Source organism: Falco rusticolus, chromosome 5, assembly GCF_015220075.1.
Source record: "Falco rusticolus isolate bFalRus1 chromosome 5, bFalRus1.pri, whole genome shotgun sequence".
Classification (NCBI taxonomy): Eukaryota; Metazoa; Chordata; class Aves; order Falconiformes; family Falconidae; genus Falco; species Falco rusticolus.
In genome coordinates, this window is record NC_051191.1 from 36,985,966 (window position 1) to 37,006,717 (window position 20,752).

The following is a 20,752-nucleotide window of genomic DNA, read 5'->3' on the forward strand; positions in this document are numbered from 1 at the left end:
CCTTGATCTTCTCGCTATACTATCCTTTTTAAAGATAGAACCATACCTTTTTGCACCATCTCTGCAATAACCTACCTCTATTCTGGTATTCCGCAGACAAGACCAAAGAGCTGATGTCAGGCACCCTGAAATGAAGAACAAAAATAGGTGACCACCTGGGAAAAAGAATGAAGTAACTTGCCTATTGCCACATAGGAGTGTGACAGAAACAAGGACAAGGACATCTCTCTCTAGTTTCTTTAGTGATGTGGTAATTTTTACTTCTGCAAGCTCCTGTCTCATTTGCTATACACTTTTCAACTTCAGCAACAAAGGAGGCAATGGCTCTAAAAATAATTTGTCATCTTCGGTACCCAGCTTGGTTCAAAGCCAGACTAATTCCATGCTCTCCAACGGATGAGCCAGGAATATTGTAGGAAAAGAAAGAGAACAGATAAATAACTGTATCATAAATGACATAAAATAGGGGACCTCTCCTGCCTCTAGAGTGTGTGATGTTACAACCTTGATTGTTGCTTTAAGATAATTTTTAATGCTACAATATAGACCATGTTCTAAAACAAATAATAGTAATGTTATATTCAGAATAACTGAATGTGGAGCCTTTGATTTCCCATTTGAAATTTCAGAAACTTCAACGTATTCCAATTCCAGCAAAACTGACTTTTCTAATAAAAACAGTTCTATGATCCCCATCCTCCACCCCCCCACCCCCCACCCCACCCTCAGCTCTTGATGCTGGTTGTTTTGGCCTAACCAGCAAAAATTTAAGGGGATCTAATTCCCAATGAATAAACTTTGTTTCTGCTGAAACTGGCACAAATTTTGTGATTCACTTCAGTGAATAAACCCAGTGAAGGCTGAGCACTTTTGAAAATCCTGTTGCAATTTGGCATCTTCTTCCTTATTTAAATTGTGCAGGTGTTGGTTATTATCTACTGGTGTTCACCACAAAGAAACAAATAAATAAAATCTTTATTTACTGTTTCTGTACACCTGAGGTAAAGCAGCATGTATAACCTTGGGGATGAAAATTACCACCTCAGGCCATATTTATGCCCATTACTGTTATTATTTATGCATTTTTCTCCCTATTTTTATATTACTCATAATTGATGATTGATGGGCATCAGGCACTGTCTTCCGTATCCCTCCCCAGATATACCATCATTCAAACCATCCATTCGTTAATTCATTCCAAGGCTGTCATCAGGGGAATACTGTCATTTGCAATGAATGTCAGAGCAGGCTACAAATGTATGTGCATTCCTAGGAAAGTTAATGGATCTTGAAGCCACATTCACAATGTAGTTCTGTTTTCATGTATGTTTTTCATTTAATTAAACAAAGAACCACAAAATGTTGGCTCTTCCAAGTATATTCCATTCCACTCTCATAGTGCTCTCAACTCACTTAAAAAGTGACTGTTATTCCCTGAAATACATCATGTGAATTAGAAGAAAGAGACATTTAAATAAGGGATCGAGAAGAAATATAACAAGCTCTTACCTAGATCTTCACGTTGAATGCAAGCAGGCAGCATGAACACAAGCTTTGCAAACCGTATCCTCAATGAATCTCATCGTGGTACAATACTACAACAGAGAGGAACTCAGGCGAACGGACCCTGCGGTACCACAGGCCAGGCTCGGCACTAACGCAGGGCTCATGGAACCTCGGCAGATGTTGCTGAAAAGACCCGCAGCGTGCCAACGGGCACAGAGGTGCACAGGCTGGGTGGGCCCTACTGCAGGTACTGAACAGCATTTCAGCCACTGCACGCTCCTGATTTCTGCAGAAAGTCAGCTGATCACAACTGCATTTTTTTACTAAGGGGTGTTTATATGATACCCTCATAGTTTCAGAAATTATGTTCCAGTGTCATTACTTGGTAGTTAAATTCTCTTCCTTTGCTAGATCTTAAGAAAGCGTCTTTACGTGAAAAATAACAACTTGAATCATATTTGGAACACACAAAATGCTTACCTATATTAAGGACCCATTTTAACCTCTTCCTAAAAGCTTTATAGTTCAGATATTATTTTTCCCCCACTGCATTTCTCTTTAGTAGCAAACTTAAAATTGTGTACTTCTAAGCTAGGAAAAATTAATCGCATTTAATTCTTCAAATCAAAATATTTTTTCTGCTTTCTAAAATCACATCCATTAGTAGCAAATTTCCAAAATAATTAACAGCTGTTGTCCTATACTACCTCAAAACTCCACATGACGTAACTTTATTCGGCATGGTTTTTTTTAGGAACATCGATCGAATGCCAGTGTCTCTCCCTGTTTATTAGATTATTCAGGAAGGCCCCTGGCAGTGCAGCCTGCGGGACAAGACCCCCGGCCCGCCGCTGGAGCCGGGGGGCGGCGCGGGAAGGGAGCGGGAGCTGTGGCAGCCGTCCCGCCCCGGGGCTTGCGGGGGCCGCCGGCGGCCGGCAGAGGGCAGCCTCGCACCGGCGGTGTCCCGGCGGTGTCCCGGCGGTGTCTCGGCGGTGTCCCGGTGTCCCGCCCGGCGCGGGGGGGCCGCTCCCCCGGGGCGGGCGGGGCGGAAGGAAAGCACCGGCCAGGGGGCGGGAATTCGGGAGCAACCTGACCCGCGGTTACCCTTCGAACCGTAGGTAGTCGGTTAGGGGCAAGCGCAGGGGAGTGCGTAAGATGAAACTTTATACAAAATAAATAATGATAAATAATAAAAAGATAGTAAATAATCACCCTTATCTAACAAGGGTCTAGAGGTGGGGCATTTCTGTTAAGGGTACGTAGGCTGACTCCAGCTTTTGGAGCTTGAGCTTTTCCGGCTGGGCAGGTTTCTAGGGCAGCACCTGCGGATGCAGGAGCACTGCATCCCGGCCGCATCTTCCTCGGATGAACTTGCGCGAGCCGCTCCGTCCCCGCGCGCCAGCTCCCCACCCGCAGAACGCGGTGCACTGGAAGGAAGGCGCCTGCAAGTGCTGGCGGGCGCACGGGTGCCTTACGTGCACTTGCATATGGAAAATGTAGAGGCGGTGTTCTCACGGCGCGCTTCATAGTTACAGGGTATTTCTGACACGTACGCATGCACGCGGTGTGTCAGTACGCGCGTTTCTCCCTGGCGCGCACGTGTGCTGCCCTGGGGGGTTTGACAATAAACCCCCGAGCGGGCCGAGGGACAGAACACGGGGGGGTACCTGCGCCGGGACAGCACGCGAGGCGGCGTTTGTAACGTCAGCCAGCGGCAGGAGGAGGGAGAGGAGGAAAACGGGCAGTTCAGTACGTCAGTGGGAGGGTGAGGTTAGTTAATGTGTTGAAGCATAAATCTTCTGCGTACAAAAATCACCATTACCAGTTCGGCTGTGCTCCTGGGGCATGAAAAAGCGAAATAATGACAGAGCTCAGTACCTTTCCCTGTGTGTAAGCCGACATGGCAAATCCAGCTCATATAAATCTGTCTGGAAAAGCAAGACCAACTTCATGGTGTTTCCCATGACCCGAAGAATTCTGTTTCAGGCAGTTAATCCAGAGGTAACTTTTGCAGTCATGGGATGGAGCACAGCAGCACCCAAGGCAGCATTCACAGGCAGAAAATACCCTTCGGCTCCTTCCAGAACATTACAGACAGAAACTTGGGGGTTTTACTCAAACTGTATCTACCCTGGTCAGATTTAGGTTTGTTTTTTTTTTTTAAGTAAGACTTGGTCTTTTCTTATGAAAGAATCTGAAAAATATAGAAACAGTATTTTTTTTCTTCCTTTAAAGGGCATGATTCTGTTTAAATAACTTTTTGAACGTAAAATTCTTTCAGCTGTACTAAGTTTCTACATCGACCCCGTTCCAGTTTCTGCATAAATGGCAACACTTCAGTGTCTTTCAGCATCACCACTGTTCCCGAGACCATGGGACACACGCAAGGTGAAAGCCTTTTCTCCCTCTGGCACCTTGTCACCCGCACCGCGCAGCACCCCAGCGCCGGGACGCGCCGTCGCTGCCGCGCTGCTCTGCGGCCCGGCCGTGCCGGATCCCGCTGGGAGCCCCTGCCCGGTTGCACCCCCCTGCCGCTCTGCTGGAGCTCCCCCAGCCCCAGCGCCGCGTGTGCCAGGCGGCCGCGGCGCACAGGCTTGCTTGCTTCACCGATGCGTTTGTGCCCGTGGCGGTGCCGACGGCATTGCCGGGGTGCCGTCGCTGCCCCTGCGGGCGAGCAGCGGGACGGGGCGGACGTGCCGCACCGCATCGCACCTCGTGCGCAGCATGTGCCGGGCACGACGGCCCCACGGCACGTCCCCCGGGGCGGAGGAGGCGTGGGTCACGCACCGTGCCCGGGGGAGCGGGGGGCCGACCGCCGGCTACCCCGTCGCTGCACGTCGCGCCGCCGCCCATCGGAGCTGGGGAAGGCGCACGCCTGCAGCAGCCTGCGAGCACCGAGCTCCCGGCTGCCCGCCGGCGGCCGTGCGCGGCTGCGACGCCGCACGCCGCCCTCCCCGTGCCCGCCCCGCTCCGCGCCCCCCTCCCGCCGCCGCCGGCGGGGCCGCCCCGCGCCTGCGGGCGCGCAGCGGCAGAGGGCAGGCGCGGCCGGAGCGGCAGCGGCAGCCGGCGAGCCCCGGGCGCGGCGGGCGGTGCGCGGAGCATGGCCCCGGCGGGGCGGCTGTGCGCCGCGCTGCTCTGCGGTGCGCTCAGCCTCTGCAGCCTGCGGGCCGCGCCGCGGCAGCCCGACACGCTCTACATGTGGATCGATGCCCAGCAAGCGCGGGTCCTCATCGGTAAGCGGGGCCGCTGCCCCGGCCGGCTGAGCAGCGGGCGGGAGTCGGGCCCGGCGGGGCTGCCGCCCATCGCGCCCCTTTGCCTTTCGCAGGCTTCGAGGAGGACATCCTGATCGTGTCCGAGGGGAAGATGGCCCCGTTCACCCACGACTTCAGGAAAGCCCAACAGAGGATGCCCGCCATCCCCGTCGGCATTCACGCCATGAACTTCACCTGGCAGGCAACGGGACGGGTAGGTGCAGAGACGAGGCGAGGGGCGGCTCTTTAAAACCGGACAGGTGGTTTGGCTGTGGAATAGTCGGGGAGACCCTCTCCGAGGGTGCCGGTGCGCCCCCAGGTGCGGGTCGCCTGCCGCCGTGCCCCACGCCCACGCCGCGCGGGCAGCGCCCGGAGCCCGCAGGGTGCCGGGGTGGCGGGCAGGGCTCGGGGGCGGCAGGACCGGCGGGCGGCAGGACCGGCGGGCAGGGCTCGGGGGGCGGCGGGCTGGGGCGGCGGGCGGCAGGACCGGCGGGCAGGGCTCGGGGGGCGGCAGGACCGGCGGGCAGGGCTCGGGGGGCGGCAGAACAGGCGGGCAGGGCTCGGGGGGCGGCGGGCGGCAGGACCGGCGGGCGGCAGGACCGGCGGGCAGGGCTCGGGGGGCGGCGGGCTGGGGCGGCGGGCGGCAGGACCGGCGGGCAGGGCTCGGGGGGCGGCAGAACAGGCGGGCAGGGCTCGGGGGGCGGCGGGCGGCAGGACCGGCGGGCAGGGCTCGGGGGGCGGCGGGACGCGCGGCCCCGTCGCGGGGAACGCGTGCTTAAAGGCGGGGTTGTGGCGTGCGCGGTGGCGCCGGGTGTCCCGGGCGCTGGAGGACGCGGCGGGCCCGTGTGAGGCGGGAGCGGCCACCCGGAGCCCGCGGGGAAGACACCGGTTGCCTTTGCTTTCAATAAAACTTAACCTGGCGGTAGTTCGGATGCAATTTTCTTTCGGCTCCCTTCAGTTTATGGACGTACGCTACAGGTTATTCATTGATGTCTATTTACTGAACGCGCATGCTTCATTTGTAGTTCTGGTAAATAATAATTGTCTCCTGTAGTCTTAATTTTATCAAGTTTAATTGCAAAACCATACAGCTCTGTAGTGTATTGGATCCCTTTGGGTTCTTTCATTGAAAAGATAAGAATGACATGTTTTTCTGAAGAAACAGATGCACGATTTGACATGCTGACAATGTATGCTAAATTTGCATAAAGCTGAAACACGTTAGCATACGTTGTGGCGGATACAGAAAAGAAATCAATGTAACAGAAAAACGATGGATGAAATTAAGTCATTTTTAAAATCCGGACGTGGACTTCGTGCAATAAAGAGCTTGGTAAAGATGAAACAATATTTACCTTCAAACATTCAGTGTAAATTGGTTGTATAATTCAGCTAATTGCAGCTTCACCAATTTGGTTGTGGTTTTGGTTGTTTTAAAATACTCTTTCTGACTACAGAACTTGTTTGGCTTTGAGGTGTTGTCTGAGGCCCTTGTGATTTTTTTTGCTGTCCTCACAAAGCCTTTGAGTTCAGGAAACACTTCACCTCTTCTTTTAGAGAGGGAAGGGAATGCAGAGAGACAAAACTTAGTCACAAAGGCTAAGTGACTTGCTGAAGGTCTTTGGTGTTCCAGTTCGGCTTTACAGAGGAAACGACTTTGTACACCAAGGGTTGGCATTTAAGTACCTAGAAATAATTAGTGTGGTTTGGGACGATATTTCCTGTGATGTTTCTCTGCCAGCTTCGCTTGCTGTCCATGATAAAATTTACTACCTCTTTTTGGGAAAGGAGGATTGAGATATTAGACTGAACCTTGCCCTCCTTTCTTGTGCTCTCCTCTCCCTCCTTTGCTGCCTACAGGTAGCTCATTAGGAAAAGATGATTGTAACACTGATGTGGAGTCACAGGCTTAAAGACAACATAAATAAGTGTTCCCCTTGATGCAACTTGCAGGACAAAATCCCTTCTGAGCAGCAGCAAAGCTGTTTAACCCATCATTCCTTCTCCTCTTGGCTGAATTACTGAGTTCCTGTTAGATGAAACATAATTTGTAAGTGAAATACCTAAACGGTTAAAGTCACGTCATTGCACCACTCTGTCCCTATAACAGTGTGTTAACTTTCAGATGTTCATGGGTCAAACAAGTGTTAAAGCTGAGAGACTCTGCATTTGGAGATTTTATAATCTCATCTAACTACTCCTTACAAGTTCATCTGTGTGTACAGTCAATAAAAACATTGGCACTCCAGCCTTATGGCTGTGGATATTTAGATACGTATGCACATCTGCAGATGAAGAGCAGGATTTCAACCAGCAGCCTAAGCTTAGGAAGGAGTTTCAACCCCCTAGTCTTTTATGAGTTGGGGAAAAAATGGATATACTCAGCATCCTAGAGAAAATGTCTTCTTTTGGTATTACAGTCCCGTTGGTTTTTGTATCCCTCAGAGGTGTTTGGTTACAGCTGCCTGTTACTCACTGTTCTTATCATCCTCTGTGGAAACCAGGGCAGTTACTGTCCCTCTGCCAGGCAGCTCTTTATATGATGAGAAAGGGCAGGAAAAAACATGAGTATTTCTTCTGTAGCCCATAGAGCAACAACACCATTGCCCACAGTAGTGCTGCAAAGAGAAGCAGGATAGAAGTTATTTGTGGCAAAAAAACACAGTTTCTCCAGAATTTCCAATATTTTATGAGGGGAACAAATGAGCACATTCTAACATATTTTTTCAGTGTTCTCTTTTGTTTTTAAGTATACATGTTCTTAGAAGTTTCCATTGACGCATCCAGGAAAGTACTAAATACTTGCTACCTTTATTCCAGCAGAATACTTTTTTCTGGGGATTTCCTAAGTCTGGGAAGGGGAAGGGAGGAGAGGAGAGAGTCAAGAAAGGAAGAAGGAAAAGAAATTGAAATGTATTCTTTGAAAGAGGAAAGGCATTCAAGATACTGAGGTACTAGACTGCTTTCTGTGAAACAACTGTTCACTAGCATACAGCTGTTTCCTGTTTGGTAAAGCTGAAATAATTTCTTCTGTGAGTTTTGTATTTTGTGCCTTATATCTTGTATCCCACTTGAGATTTGAAGGTGTTTCTCTGGAGCGCCAAGGTTTTGGGCACTGTCAGTAGCATATGCCACAGCCTCTAGCAGTAGCTAGACCGTTTTTGGGTCTATAGAGACCAGACTTCTCCTGAGAAGGTACAGGAGATCCTGTCTGTGTCAACAGGAAGGGGAGTGAGAGAGTGGCTGGGTGGGTGCCTGGTAGCCAGCCAAGGTCAACCCACCACACCTGGGCTCTCCAGCAGGGTAGGGCTAAGTCTCTCCTGAGATGCACCCTGCATCCCTGTTTACACCTGTGGAAACTGGATATAAACATCCTGTGGGTAGATTCCACCTACCTGCTCCTGGGATAAATAATGATCCAAGTTGTAGGTGAGTAAATAATCCAACCCAGGGAGTGGCAATACTTCTCAGTCCTGCACTGCTGTGTATGTGCATAGTCTAGTTCAAAAATGTCTGTTGAAAGGAGTGTTTTAAGGACTAGATTGTACCTGTATTCTGTATAAACTGAAGTGGTAAAACCCCACTGCGTTTAAGATGTTATGTTTCTAATGCAGTGGCCTTTCTGCCCTGCATCTATTTTACACAGAAAAGACTCTTTATGGTATTAAACTTTTGAAAATTAAGGCCATTTTCACTAGAAAACATTAACCAAAGAAAAGTATGTGTTGCTTTTAGTCCTTAGTCTCTTAGTTCTAAATAATTATTAGGAAATATTGGGGAAACCCTGAAATCTAAGGGTCTGAAGGTGCTAAATACCTACTTTTTCTGGGGAAGTCAGGATGAGCCAGGGGTTATGAGAAGGCTAGAGTACTGCAGAATGGATTTGTTATGTTTTTATGCACTTCATGGTTTTACCTGTGAATTTAAATATAAGATTACAGATGTTACGTTCTCTTTAGAAAAAATGTAATCTGGGTAAATTGGTGGTTACAAAGGTTGCTCCTTGATTTGAAAGGTTTAAAAAAGCAAAAATCAGTGGTAATATATACCATATGGTAGGCATCTGTGTAACCACTGGAGCTCACTGGTGTGTTTCTTGCTCTTATTCTGTATGGTTTTTGCAAAATAAAGAATAATGACTTTTGGGGGTCTTGTCCTCTGGGAAAGATTGCACTGAAAGGCTTCCCAATGAGAGAGGAAGAGACCCTATTATGCTATCTAATGCTATGTCATGTTTCACCATGTCCACCAGTGGAAGGTAGCAAAGATTGCAGTGATAACATAATCTCTACAGTGTTGAGAAACGTATGACAGGTATTTAAGTTCCAAATACACAACCCAATATGTGTGGTTAACTTTCAGTGGGACTTCTGAAAGCAATAGAATTAAGTTCACATGTGAGTATTGGTGGGAGAGAGCCATATTTAAAAAAAAAACGTTGATCAGTGACAGAGCAGCAGCCAGGTTGATTTAATAGACAGGAGGTGAAAAAAGAAACCAAACAGCAAGCTGGAATTTTTGTCTTGTAGTAGTCTCTGGTTTGATCCACAGAAGCAATCAGCCTAGGCCACAGCCTGCCCAGGCTGCTTTCTTCCTTTCGTATGTGGGAGAAGTATTTGGGTGAGAAGCCAGAAGAATTATTGTAGCAGCTTCCCTCCTACTCCCAACTGTCATGAGTACCCCACAGCTCCTCTCCTCTTGCATGGTTGAATGCGTGTGTCCGTGATGTGCCATTTGGTCAGTTGTATGCTGGTGCCTGAATCCCGTGTCTTATGGTGCATGGATATCGCATGTATATTAGTGCTAAAGACATATCCAGCCTGGTGCTGCTGGATGCATGCCATTTTGTGGTGTGGCAGTGGTCGTTCTGCCCTATGACAGGAGATGTGCGTTGTGTGCAAGGGAATAAAGTGCTGGGGAAAGGTCTTTGGTCTGGGAGAACTTCTGGTCACAAGAGCACAAGTGTCAGGAGATAAGGGGGCATCCCGGCATATAGTCCTTGGGGCCCTTAGAAGAGGCAACTGGACCTGACCCTACTGGAATGGCTGGGTTACTTCTGATCAGAGTTATTGATAACCTTGAGTAAAGCAAAGAGATGCGTACCTTGAGGTCATCAAAGAGAGGTCATCAAGGCATTTCCTAGCATCATTTCTATATTGTAAAGTGGAGCTTAGGAGTGCTATTTAATTACAGCTTGTGGAGGATAGTTCTGATCTCAGAGGTGTGAGCATCAACCCTGAATAGCTCAATTGATTTTTCTGGAATTACCCTGTACTGCTGAGATGTAGCCTGACTATGAAGATAAAATGGAATATCCAGCTATGCCAGTAGAAGTTTTGTTTCCTTGTCCAGAGGAAAGCTAACAGACCACCAGTTTTAAGGCATTATTGATGTAATAGGGTTCTCCATTCAAACATCATTATTTCCCTGATAAACTGAAATTTAAAAAAAAACAACAGTGAATTTCAAAGCATGTAATTTTTCAAAGGAAGCCTTTCTTCAGAGAAGCTGCTGATTTTTTTGGTAAATATTTTACTCGTACCCAGCGATTGCAGTGATGCTTTTCAGATTAAAAAATGGCTCATATGCACAATTTAGGGTTTTCTTCTGATAACGGTATTGGTGTTCTGGAAGTTTGGTCAGGGCAGTCACATAAACTTGCACTCCTGGGATTTACAGTAGTACCTTCACTGCAGTTTCATGTTACCAAACAGGGGAAATACTTTGTTTTCTGACCTCTGTACCAAAATTTCCATGTGGAATGCGAAGATGTTTACATACTGTGAGCATGATTTTTAGACAGAGCGTTCTCATATTGAGAGCACAGCTCCAAACCTTTAATATTTAGATTCTGCTCAGCTGTGGTATTTTGCGTCTCAGTGTTGTAGACATGCCACCAGGGATCAAAGTAATGCTGTAGAGATCCCACTTTCTTAGTAAGGCAGGCATGTGCCAGCCATCTGGTGTATCTGCTGATAGAAAACAGCAGTAAAGTTTCTCAAAGTTTTGCCAAGAAGAAAAGAGGGGGATTTATTGCTCAGCAGAGATGAGTTACAAGGCACCTTGTAGTGTAAGCTACATCTGGTTTCCATAGTAATTTACATGGTATATGTGTAAACTACACAATTATTCTCTTTACACAGCAGTGTAAAGCTGTGTTAAATAAACCATTCTTCAAGATTTTCGTTGTTTATCCTTTCTATAAATATTCTAATATATTTTTAACAAAAAAGCTTAAGTAATAAAATATTTCCACTACTTTTACAGTAGTAGCTGCATTGTACAACCTAACTGCTGAGAAGCACTGGAACTAACAGGACACCCCGAGCTTCAAGACTATACTGTGTGAAAATGTACAGATTTTTTTTTCCCCATGTTACTAATGGTTTTTCTAAAATACAAAATCTAAGCTGTGTTGCTTTCTTCTTCCTTGTGGAAGTGAAAATGTTTTCTGTCAACATCACCTCTTACTTACAGACAGCTTCCGAAGCATGTTCTTGGTGGTCCAAAGTTAATGCCATTACAAGTAATGCCATGGAGTAAAAAGTAAGAACTAACCATAACAAGAACTAGCTGGAAGGATTTTTAATGTATTTAACAACTTTTGTTGATATCATGCTTTCCAAAGAGGTTTTGGTTTTTTTTTTTTTTGGGTAGCTATGAGTATGAATGACTTGCTTCTAGTGAAGTGTGAATTATGTACGTATAAAATGAATGTGAGAAACTGTACTTGTCCTAGGACATGCACATATGAAAGGAATACGGTGTGACCCAGAGCTTTCAAAACAGTGATATGTAGTAGTACTGGCATCATGTTGAACAGAATTTTGGGTATTGGCTCAGAGCAATGCATTCTTGATTTCTATTTTTAAAGCTTTCAGGAAAATGCATTTCAAAACCATTTTTTGTTTTGCCTTCCTGTGGCATTACACTTGGCTTGCCAGTTTGTTCTTCTTTTATTTTCTTTTATTTGTGTACAAATTCCACCTTTTGAAAGATGCTACTTCTATTATTCTCTTCCATTCTGCTGTTCAACCATGTTGGATTTTTTTGTTTTGTTGGGGTATTTTTGTTTGCTTGTTTGCTTTTTAACTGTTTATTTGTGGCCTAACTCTTTGCTACATCAGACTGTAGCCCATACCTTGTGGAAAGTGCAGTCACCCAAAATGCACAGCAAAGAACAGGCAGTTGCATTGCAATACATAGTCTTTCCATAACAAAACACACTGTTCTTTGCAGTGAATTATATGTTTCAGTAGAAGTTAGCTTTATTGCTGTTTTCTGTTATGTAAATGGCTTGTATCACCTGCAGACTTGCTGAAGGTGCACTCTGTCACAACATCCAGGTCATTTATAAAGATGTTAAACAGTATGGACCTAGCATCAACCCCTGAGGTACACTGCTAGTGACTGGCCTCTGGCTGGGCTTGGTGATGCTGCTGATAACCCACTGAGCCTGGCAGTGCAGCCATCCACCTCACTTAATGTAAATCCCACTTCCTCACTTCTTCTGTGGGGATGTTCTGGGAGACAGTGCTGAAAGCCTTACTACAGTCAAGGTAAACAAAATACGCTGCTCTCCTCTCATCGCCCAAGCCAGCCATTAACACAAAATGGGTCGGGCACGAGCACAGAACTGAGACTGGCTTGTACAATCACAGAGAAGCAGCAAACTGAGATCTGCCTCAGAAAAAGTAACATAAATAAAACAAGGGCAGTGATGCTGTTGTAGGACTTTATCCAGATACGATACCTGAAATCCACCACAGTACGTGGATTTGTAGTCCATTTATAGAAGACTGCGTAGCTGCACTAAAATGCTGAGGAGTTACTTGACAAGTCTGATTTGGAGAAGAGGCACATGCAGAATAGAAATGCCTTAGTAAAGGCTTACAAAGATTTAGGGTGGATTTTTTTTTCAGCCAAACAAGAAAACACCTGGATTTTTTTGCATCTAGTATGAAAGTTTGCTTTGTTTTGTAACCATCTGGTGGAATCTAGCTTGTTTGGCTGTATAAGGAAAAGTGGGCAATTACCTTCCAGCTGCTTCAGCACTTGCTGCCATCACTGCCAAATACTTCAATAAATAACTTAGAGACCAAACATGGCTTTCAGAGCTGGTTCCACAAATCCTCTGAAGTTGCCCCTTAGCCTGGATAAACGACTAGCTAAACCCAATTGATCCTAAAGGAAATAAATATGCTTGACATCAAACCTGGCAATCTCCCAGCCTCAGGTTTTGACCCATCACCAGGGAAAACAAACTCCCTAAACAGCAGCCCACTAATGAGAAGATCTGTCGCCAGCCCTGAGTGCTGAAGCACAGAAACCAGTAGCAAGAGCAGCAGAGCCAGCCTTCACAACGATGGCTGCCTAGAGGAGGAGACAGCAGGCTCTTGGACCGTTCTGACCAGCAAAGAACAAGTTCAGAGCTTTCAGTACTGCGATTATGAACCTATTTGTTCTGAGAACATGAAAAAGACATGGAGAAATCACAACTTGTTGATGAGCAGGAGAAGGTAGGCTCTCCCTGCAGTGTTTTCTACATGCTGTCAACTTGCAAATGTGTGAATGTTGATATGGTGGATGGGGATCTAAGACTAAAAAACACATAGGCAAGAAATAAAGTCCACTGAACAGCTTCAGTAAGGAGTACAAGTACCAGCTTCAACCTGTTCCTTTTAAACTGCAGCAAACTGCTTTCATTTTTCCAAGTTTGAGCCTTAGTCAGTTCTCTTTCTTGCAGAGGTTCTGGGAAATAAGTTGAACTGTTGAAACAGAATCCATTTGAAACAAATTTATTTTTCCCTTGTGAAGCTACAGGTACAACAAATTACTGCAAGTGGCTATGTGTCTGCAGTATTCCACCCAGAGACCTTCAGTGAGAACAGGCAGGGTGTACCACAGAGCCCACTGGCATCTGCCAGAAAGGAAGGAGAGGCAAAATACAGTTAACTGGGTCTTTAATCACAAGCAACAGATGAAATGCATAACCACATTAAGAGTTAGGAAATAACTTGCTAGCAGGTTGTGTTGACCATTGCATTGGTGGTTTTATTTATTTTTTTTCTTTGTGCTGGGTTTTCTTTCTCTCCTTCCTCCCAGTTTTGCAGAGGAACATCTATTCAGATTGCATAGGCATGATCAGATTTCCCTATTGGCAAAGGAGTGTAGCTGAAGGCTTATGACCCAACATGTTGCTCCCCTCCAGTCAGAGCTGTGACATGTTGGTCTTAAGTACAAGGTGGAGAAGCTTATACTGTGCCTTACAGAGAGAAATTAGAGATCTTCGTTGCATCAAGAACCACTTGGGTTTCACATTTTTACTTGACATAACCGTACCTTTCCTTTGATGGGACAAAGTCTGCGCCTTATCCTGCCCAGTAATGGCATCAGCATTTGAATTATATCAGTGTGAATATCCTGATTAGTTAATAGACTCTTTGTAATTGTCCTTCCAAACATTTGCAGTTGAGTAAACTTCATAATTTATATAGTTGGTGCCATGATGCCACTGTGACTATTATTTGTTTAGACAGCAATTAATTGAAACCTAGCAGTAGAATTACAAGTTTTAAAACATTCCTATTTAACTTATTTATAAAAGACCTTTATTCATCCAAAACTAAGGTTTTCTCATCCTGTACAATACAACCAAGCAGTATAAGTTCTTTCCATTAAATTAATGGGGAAATATTTAAAAGGATGAGGAATCTGACAGTTTGCTGGTGGGAGGAGTGATTACCTGGACTTACAGAGCTCACAGCCTCTGCAAGTTCTTGTGAAATCTCTGTTTCTCCACCTCTCCCCAGCCCCAACATCTCCAACAGAAACTTCTGTCTCTAGGTTTGTATGTTTCCTGTCCCTGTCTGCAAAGATTGAGGTAACTGCAGTAAGTTTTTCCTCTTCCTGGTTTAGAGCAGGTGATGGAGCATACCCAGGTTCTTTGGGATTTCCTCCCTTCTGCAGGCCAGAGGTCTCATAAAGAGTGCGAAGTAGGAAGCCGTTTTTGTGAGAGATGGAAAGAAAGGGATGGCTGTTGCCCTTCTGTGAAAGTGGCATTGTGAAATTCTTCCTTCTGTGATTCCTTTATAGCCACTCCCGGTAAAAACAAAAGAGGATCCCCAAACTAACCCTCTTGGCTCTGAGAGGAGAGCTGTGCCAGTCTCCTGCTTGGGCGCTGTCTGGTTATTCCACTCAGGATTGGAGAAGGTGGAGGAAGCAGCCAGTCCCCAGGGGCTTCCCTGAGCACGGTGAGACACAGAAAGGAGGGCTAGTGCTTTTCTTATAACCTGAGCAGAATTCCTTGAACTGATAATTACGAGAATTTGCAGCACTGTTTCACACATTGTTATTATTGTTATGTCTTGACAACAAATCTGGTTTTGCTACCCTGGCCACATTCAGAGGACCGTTTACATGCATGAGCATCTACTCTGATGGTAATCAAGCAGCAAAGATGTTTACGTGAAGCTTGCTTTTTATCTCTGATTACAGACTTCCAGATAAGCCAGATTTAGTAATGGTATACTTAGCCTTTACCACAGGAAGTAATTTAAGTTATATTTCTGTCAAGGGCAAGATGAGCTACTGACCACTCTCAATGCACTGAAAATATTTGAAGACATTTATTTGAAAAAGCAAAAACCCTTGGATTAAAATTTGTACAACCTGCATGTCAACAGCTCAACCACCAACTAAACATACCTTTCAGTATATCATTGAAAATGGACCTTCTAACTGAGGTGTGTTGTTTGCCTGTTGTCCTTCAGGAGTATGTTAATAGCCTGCAGATAAACCACAGTTTTTTGGAAAACAGATTTCTACTACTTTAAAAATCTGCATTTGAAAACATACGTGGGTTTTAGGAAATGACCAGCATGGTTTGAGCTTGAGAGTTTTTTCCATATACATTTCCCCCAAAAAACATTCCTAATGAATCTTGTTGTCAGCAAGTTGTGTCATTCCAGTTTCTGCCACCCATAATTCATATGAATCTCAGTTTATGAAATACAATTGAAAGGTGGCAGCAACAAACTATTACATTAAGGTAGTTGGCCTTCATGTGCAAGCATGCTTTCCCCAGACCTCTGCATGTCTTGTACTGCACAGCTTGTGACTGTGCAGTTTACTGTGTATCTGCATATTAATGTGTCCAGTTGATGTAATGGGCCAGATTTCCAAAGGCTACCCAGTGTTTGTAACAGCCATTCACCCTGAGGAAGCCCACGGGCCTTCAGCAGCAGTTCTTTGGTTCTGAGATTCACAGTTGCAAAAGCACCTGAGTCACGTCTCATAGATGAGAGTTGGTATGGGCTCATGTACCTAATGAGCTTTGAATGCCTCGTAAAAACAGAGGCAGAGGTAAGTTTGTACATACAGCATTATTCACTGGTATTTCCTGGTTTTTGACTGCTTAACTGGATACCATAAGGCTTCTTGAAAGTTGTTTCTTTTTTTTAACACAAGTGTTTTTTGTATGACATTTTCTCTGTTTCCTTTAAAAGAAAACCAAATGATCGAAAGGTAGAAAGAATTAGGGAAAAAACTCTACTGTGTTCCTCAGAGATCTGTAAGTTTGAAAACAGCTTGCATGTTACACAAACTGAATTGTCTAGACAGCGGTGTGTCTCTTCACCCTGAGCGGAGCAGAGATGGGATCTCCTTCCCCACGCCGGGGAGGCTGTGGGAGAGGAGCTGCAGAGAGCAGGTTGTGTGGGCCTTCCTCAGCCGCAGGGCTCCCCGGCTGTGCTCCATGGTCCTTCTCCGGTACATTTTAGGAGATCCACAGGAGGGAGCCCATATGCTGTGTGCACCACCGTGCTGGCAACGGCTGCTGGAGGAGCTCAGGCTCACTTGAGGCAGGAGTGCATGGGTTCCAGGCTGGTTTGCCTGAGAACCTCAGGCGCAAAAGCAGCCGAGCATGGGCCTCACCTTTGCACTAGAACAGCATCATCCTGAGCTGAGACAGGTCATACCCTGACCAGTGGATTTCCTCACTGGCAAACTGTATGTGTGTGGTCAGTGTGATCACAAATGCCTCTGGTGCAGCATCCTTGTCCAGCCTTCCGTGAGACTGTACAACATTTTCCTAAGATGTGGCAAGAGAGTCACTTGAAAACAGATGTGCGAACTGTCTTCACTTCAGCTGCACAGCACACCTGCATGGCATGCCACAAACGGAAAGGTGGCACTTGGTGACTCCCTGGTTACATTTTAGAAACGTGTTTGTAATCCAGCGTTGCTCCAAAGAAACCTGTTAACACAAACTGCTTAAAACCCAAAGCTTAAAAACAAGACAAACCTGAGTCAACTTGAATTATTCCTGGTGTAAAACCTCAGTGAACAATAGCAAGATATTTCTGAGGGTGGGATCACATGTTTGGATTTTTAAGTTTTTCTCAGAGGTAAAAAACCTTGTGTCCGCATGATGACTCTGGCAGTGCTATCGAGAATGCACGTGCCCTGTTTGGGTGTGGGTTCTGTTGCTTTCAGCAGTGCATTGAGGGAACCAACTTCTTGCTGATGATTCGCAGCTTAGCTGCTTCCTCATGCCAGGATAATAAAACGTGACGCCTGTCAATGGCATAGGAACAATTTGCCTCACTTCCAGTGCCATTCCACAACAGCTTCAGCCAGGCTACCAGCTGACACTGTCCCATCTTCTTTCCCATCCCTGGTCGCACATTTCCATTCTCTTTGTTGTGCCAGTGCTGATGGGCTGCTCAGGGAGCTGCTCTGGCTGAAAACTAACCCTGCAGAAAGAAGTGATCAATTTTTAGCTTCATCTGCTCTCTTGGTTAGCTCATCACACGGGCCATGTCTGAAGAGGGGGGACTGTGACAGCAGTCTCAGCCTGCCTTCTGCTGCCCTGGTGCAGTCCCAGTACTGCAAGCTACAGAAAATGTGGCAAATCAAATCAGAACAGAGAAACAACTCCCAAACCCCAAGCACCTTCTCACTGGCAGAAATTCAAGCAGAACCAAATAAAATTGACTCAGCCGGCTGGTATCACAGCGAGGCCTGATGCAGGTGACAGGTAGGGCTGGACCCATAGGCTGCTGTCTGAGCACTGCATTTCTGCACCCTGTAGTGATGCAGAGAGCTGACCTGACAGCTCAGCAGGGCCTGCAGTGCATGACATTGTTCTGCTCCAGTGTGTCTTTCTTCCTGCAAGTACCATGGACCACACTCAGTCCAGCGCTACTCACTGCGTTTAGTCAATAAAGGCTGGTTTGGGGCATTTGGAGAACCTCCAGCAGCCTTTGACTCCAGCAGAAGTTAGGGAGTGTCAGCACATCTGGGATGTATTAAGTGACAAAAAAGGACAATTTGGCCTCAGTCTGCAAGAGCAGACCAGATTTACCATAGTTGTGCGTCAAGGAATAAATTACATCTCTGATCTTAGCAAAACTCTTTAATCCCAAATGGGGCTGTTATCTCAAAGCAGAGTATAAGCTTCCGGTGTCATCAGACTCCAGCTGGTTTTTCAATAGAGGTAAATCTGGGGAGGTCCACGTATTCTTGTCTGAAGCTGAACTGTTTCACTGGCATTTTCTCTAATAAAAATGAGGTTAGGGTCTCTGCAAAACATTCTTGTGGGGACCTTTCAGCTGCTAGCCCTCCCTGTCAGGATTTATATTGACAGATGATAGGCCATGTTATCCAGAGTGGAAAAAAACCCAGAAGGATGATGTAGCTTTCCCAAAATAAGCTTCATACCTTTCTGAGTAGGACTCAGTCCTGCAAATGTGTGCAGAGGGTTCATCTGGAAGCTCAACTTGACCCTGACTGTCACAAGTCTTCCTAATTTCTTTTCATCTTCCTCGAATGGAGGGTTGCCCTGGTCATGCCAGCACTGCCTGTACCAGAACACTACTTTTGTCTTTCACCAAGTTCATTTGCACAAAACTTTTAACCTAGAAAGTGCCAGGACTATTTCTTAATCCCACTGAAGATAGGGACAGTAGCAGAAGGAGAAAAAAGGAAAAACCAGCATGGCTCTTTGCCATGTTCATCATCTGAATCCCCTCTAAATAAAGATTGTGACCAGAAGAAGGAGAAGGCGAGAAGGACAGGCCTTGAAAAGGAAGGGACTGGTACACTAGCAGTGGCTAGGGCAGAAGACAGACATTTTTGGTGAGGGGGCTTCTCTAAATAACCCACTTAGACTCAGTGGAATGGTACCAAGTGGAGAGAACTGTGTTCAGCAGCACAGCCACGTGCCACAGCGAAACTCAGGACTCACTGCCTCTGCGGTGTGCAACTTTAAAAACCAGCACAGAGAAATTCAGCAGAGCCCAGGGCACGTGAAGGTGCCCACGCCAAGAAAAGGCTCCATCTGCACCAGGGGGAGCGAGAAAGGCAGTTCAAGACAGCAGGTAAATCAGACTCTCACTGGGCTGAATTGTATTCTGCAAGTGCTGCTCTTTCCTCTGAGTGTCGAGGAAATTGGGAATGAGCTGGCCTTAAGGAAGATACTTCATTTAAATGCTGGGAAATACATTGGACCATTTTGGACCTTAAATCAAAAGGCTGGACCCTGTGAGGCTGGCACTGTAACCCAGGGGTGAAGCTGTGCAGATCCTGCCTAACCTAAGAAACAGCCTGAAAGACAAGTTGTTTGAAAAACTGTTCAGTTTCTCATCAGAAACTGGGGATATGGTAGTACTTTCCTGCTTTATGATGCTTTGCAAAATTTAAGGTATAGTTACGGAGGGCATAACTATATGGAGGCCTGTGTGGTACGTGGAAATATTACAGTAATGTATGTCCACATACCAGGGTCTTGTCTCAATAGCCAAATCAGTGTTTTTTCAGGTACAACAGCAAACACACATGTTCCTTTTCAGATGCACCAATCAAACATTCTATTTAAATAAAAATTTAGTTGTTCTTTCATGGTAGAATTTGCTTTGGTCAATGTCAGCCTGTGAAACAAGAACAAAATTACTCTGGATATTTACAAAAAAAAAAGGCATTGAAAAATCCATGCAGCAGATGTTAAAAGAGAGCAGTGTGAAGGAAGTCTTTCTAGCAACTAATCAGATAAAGAGTTGAATTTTTTCCAAAATGTTTACACCGTAACTTTTAAACACTTGTTTGCTTGAAATACAAGGCTAAAGACCATTATCTACTGAGCAGTAGATAAAGAAACTCTCACTCAGAGGTGCTTCAAACTTTCTGTCACTTAGGTGCACAAAAGCGGAAGCGTCCCACTTTGAGACCCTAGAAAAGGACTCCAGTCTGACAGAAGCTGCTGTGTGATTTCATAACTTTTGGGAAATTTCATTGCTTACATTTTGGGGAGAGATATTTATTATATGGGAGCGCCAGTTAAAGCCAAGAGTGAAACACATGGACTCAATAAAGGCCCAATTACATGACCTTTGCTGTTTGCCATGCTTTTAACTTGTGTAAGTTATTGATTACACTTTCATGAGATCATAATGAGAAGGTTGTTCTTTGGTAATGGTGTGCTAGAGGAGCTTTATCCTCAACTTCAAAGCTGTCCTGTGAGGCTTAAGAACAAAGGGTTGGAAGTTTGAAGCATGGCCAAAATGAATCCGTGTGCATTATCTATGTTTACCACCAAGCAGGAGGTGGATTAGCATATTCTTCAGCTGTGAACTTTCTCTGGTCACGTCAGATGAGCCACCATCTCTAAGGTTTACATTTGTGCTTTTAAAAGCATTCTGCTTAATTAAATGTAGTGTCTGCTCAGATCTCCATCGTAACTAGTCTAAACGCTTGTTAGTGCAATCGTTTCCCTAATTGTAAAGGTTTTATTGAAATTATTTGATATTCTCTGAAAAGAATTTTCAGGCTAATTTATTAGTTATAAATAAATCTATCCAGAGCCTGAAACTGCAAACAGTTTGTAATCTATGTAAAGATGCACTCCCAGGACCAGCCATCCAAGGATTTCACTTATTTTTCAAGCTATGAGGGGAAGAAAACAACCTCTCAGTTTATTCTCAGTGTAGATAGAGCCA

General features: G+C 45.6%; 1 protein-coding gene across 1 annotated transcript in view; it reads left to right on the forward strand.

The window, feature by feature from the left end:
- The first annotated feature begins 4,340 nt into the window (after positions 1-4,340).
- WIF1 (WNT inhibitory factor 1) overlaps positions 4,341-20,752 on the forward strand; it is a 43,608-nt gene continuing 27,196 nt past the window's right edge. Inside the window, exons 1-2 of the mRNA XM_037390438.1 lie at positions 4,341-4,739; positions 4,832-4,971. Coding sequence (XP_037246335.1) covers positions 4,607-4,739; positions 4,832-4,971 — 273 coding nt within the window. The 5' untranslated portion in view covers positions 4,341-4,606. The remainder of the gene's footprint in view (positions 4,740-4,831; positions 4,972-20,752) is intronic.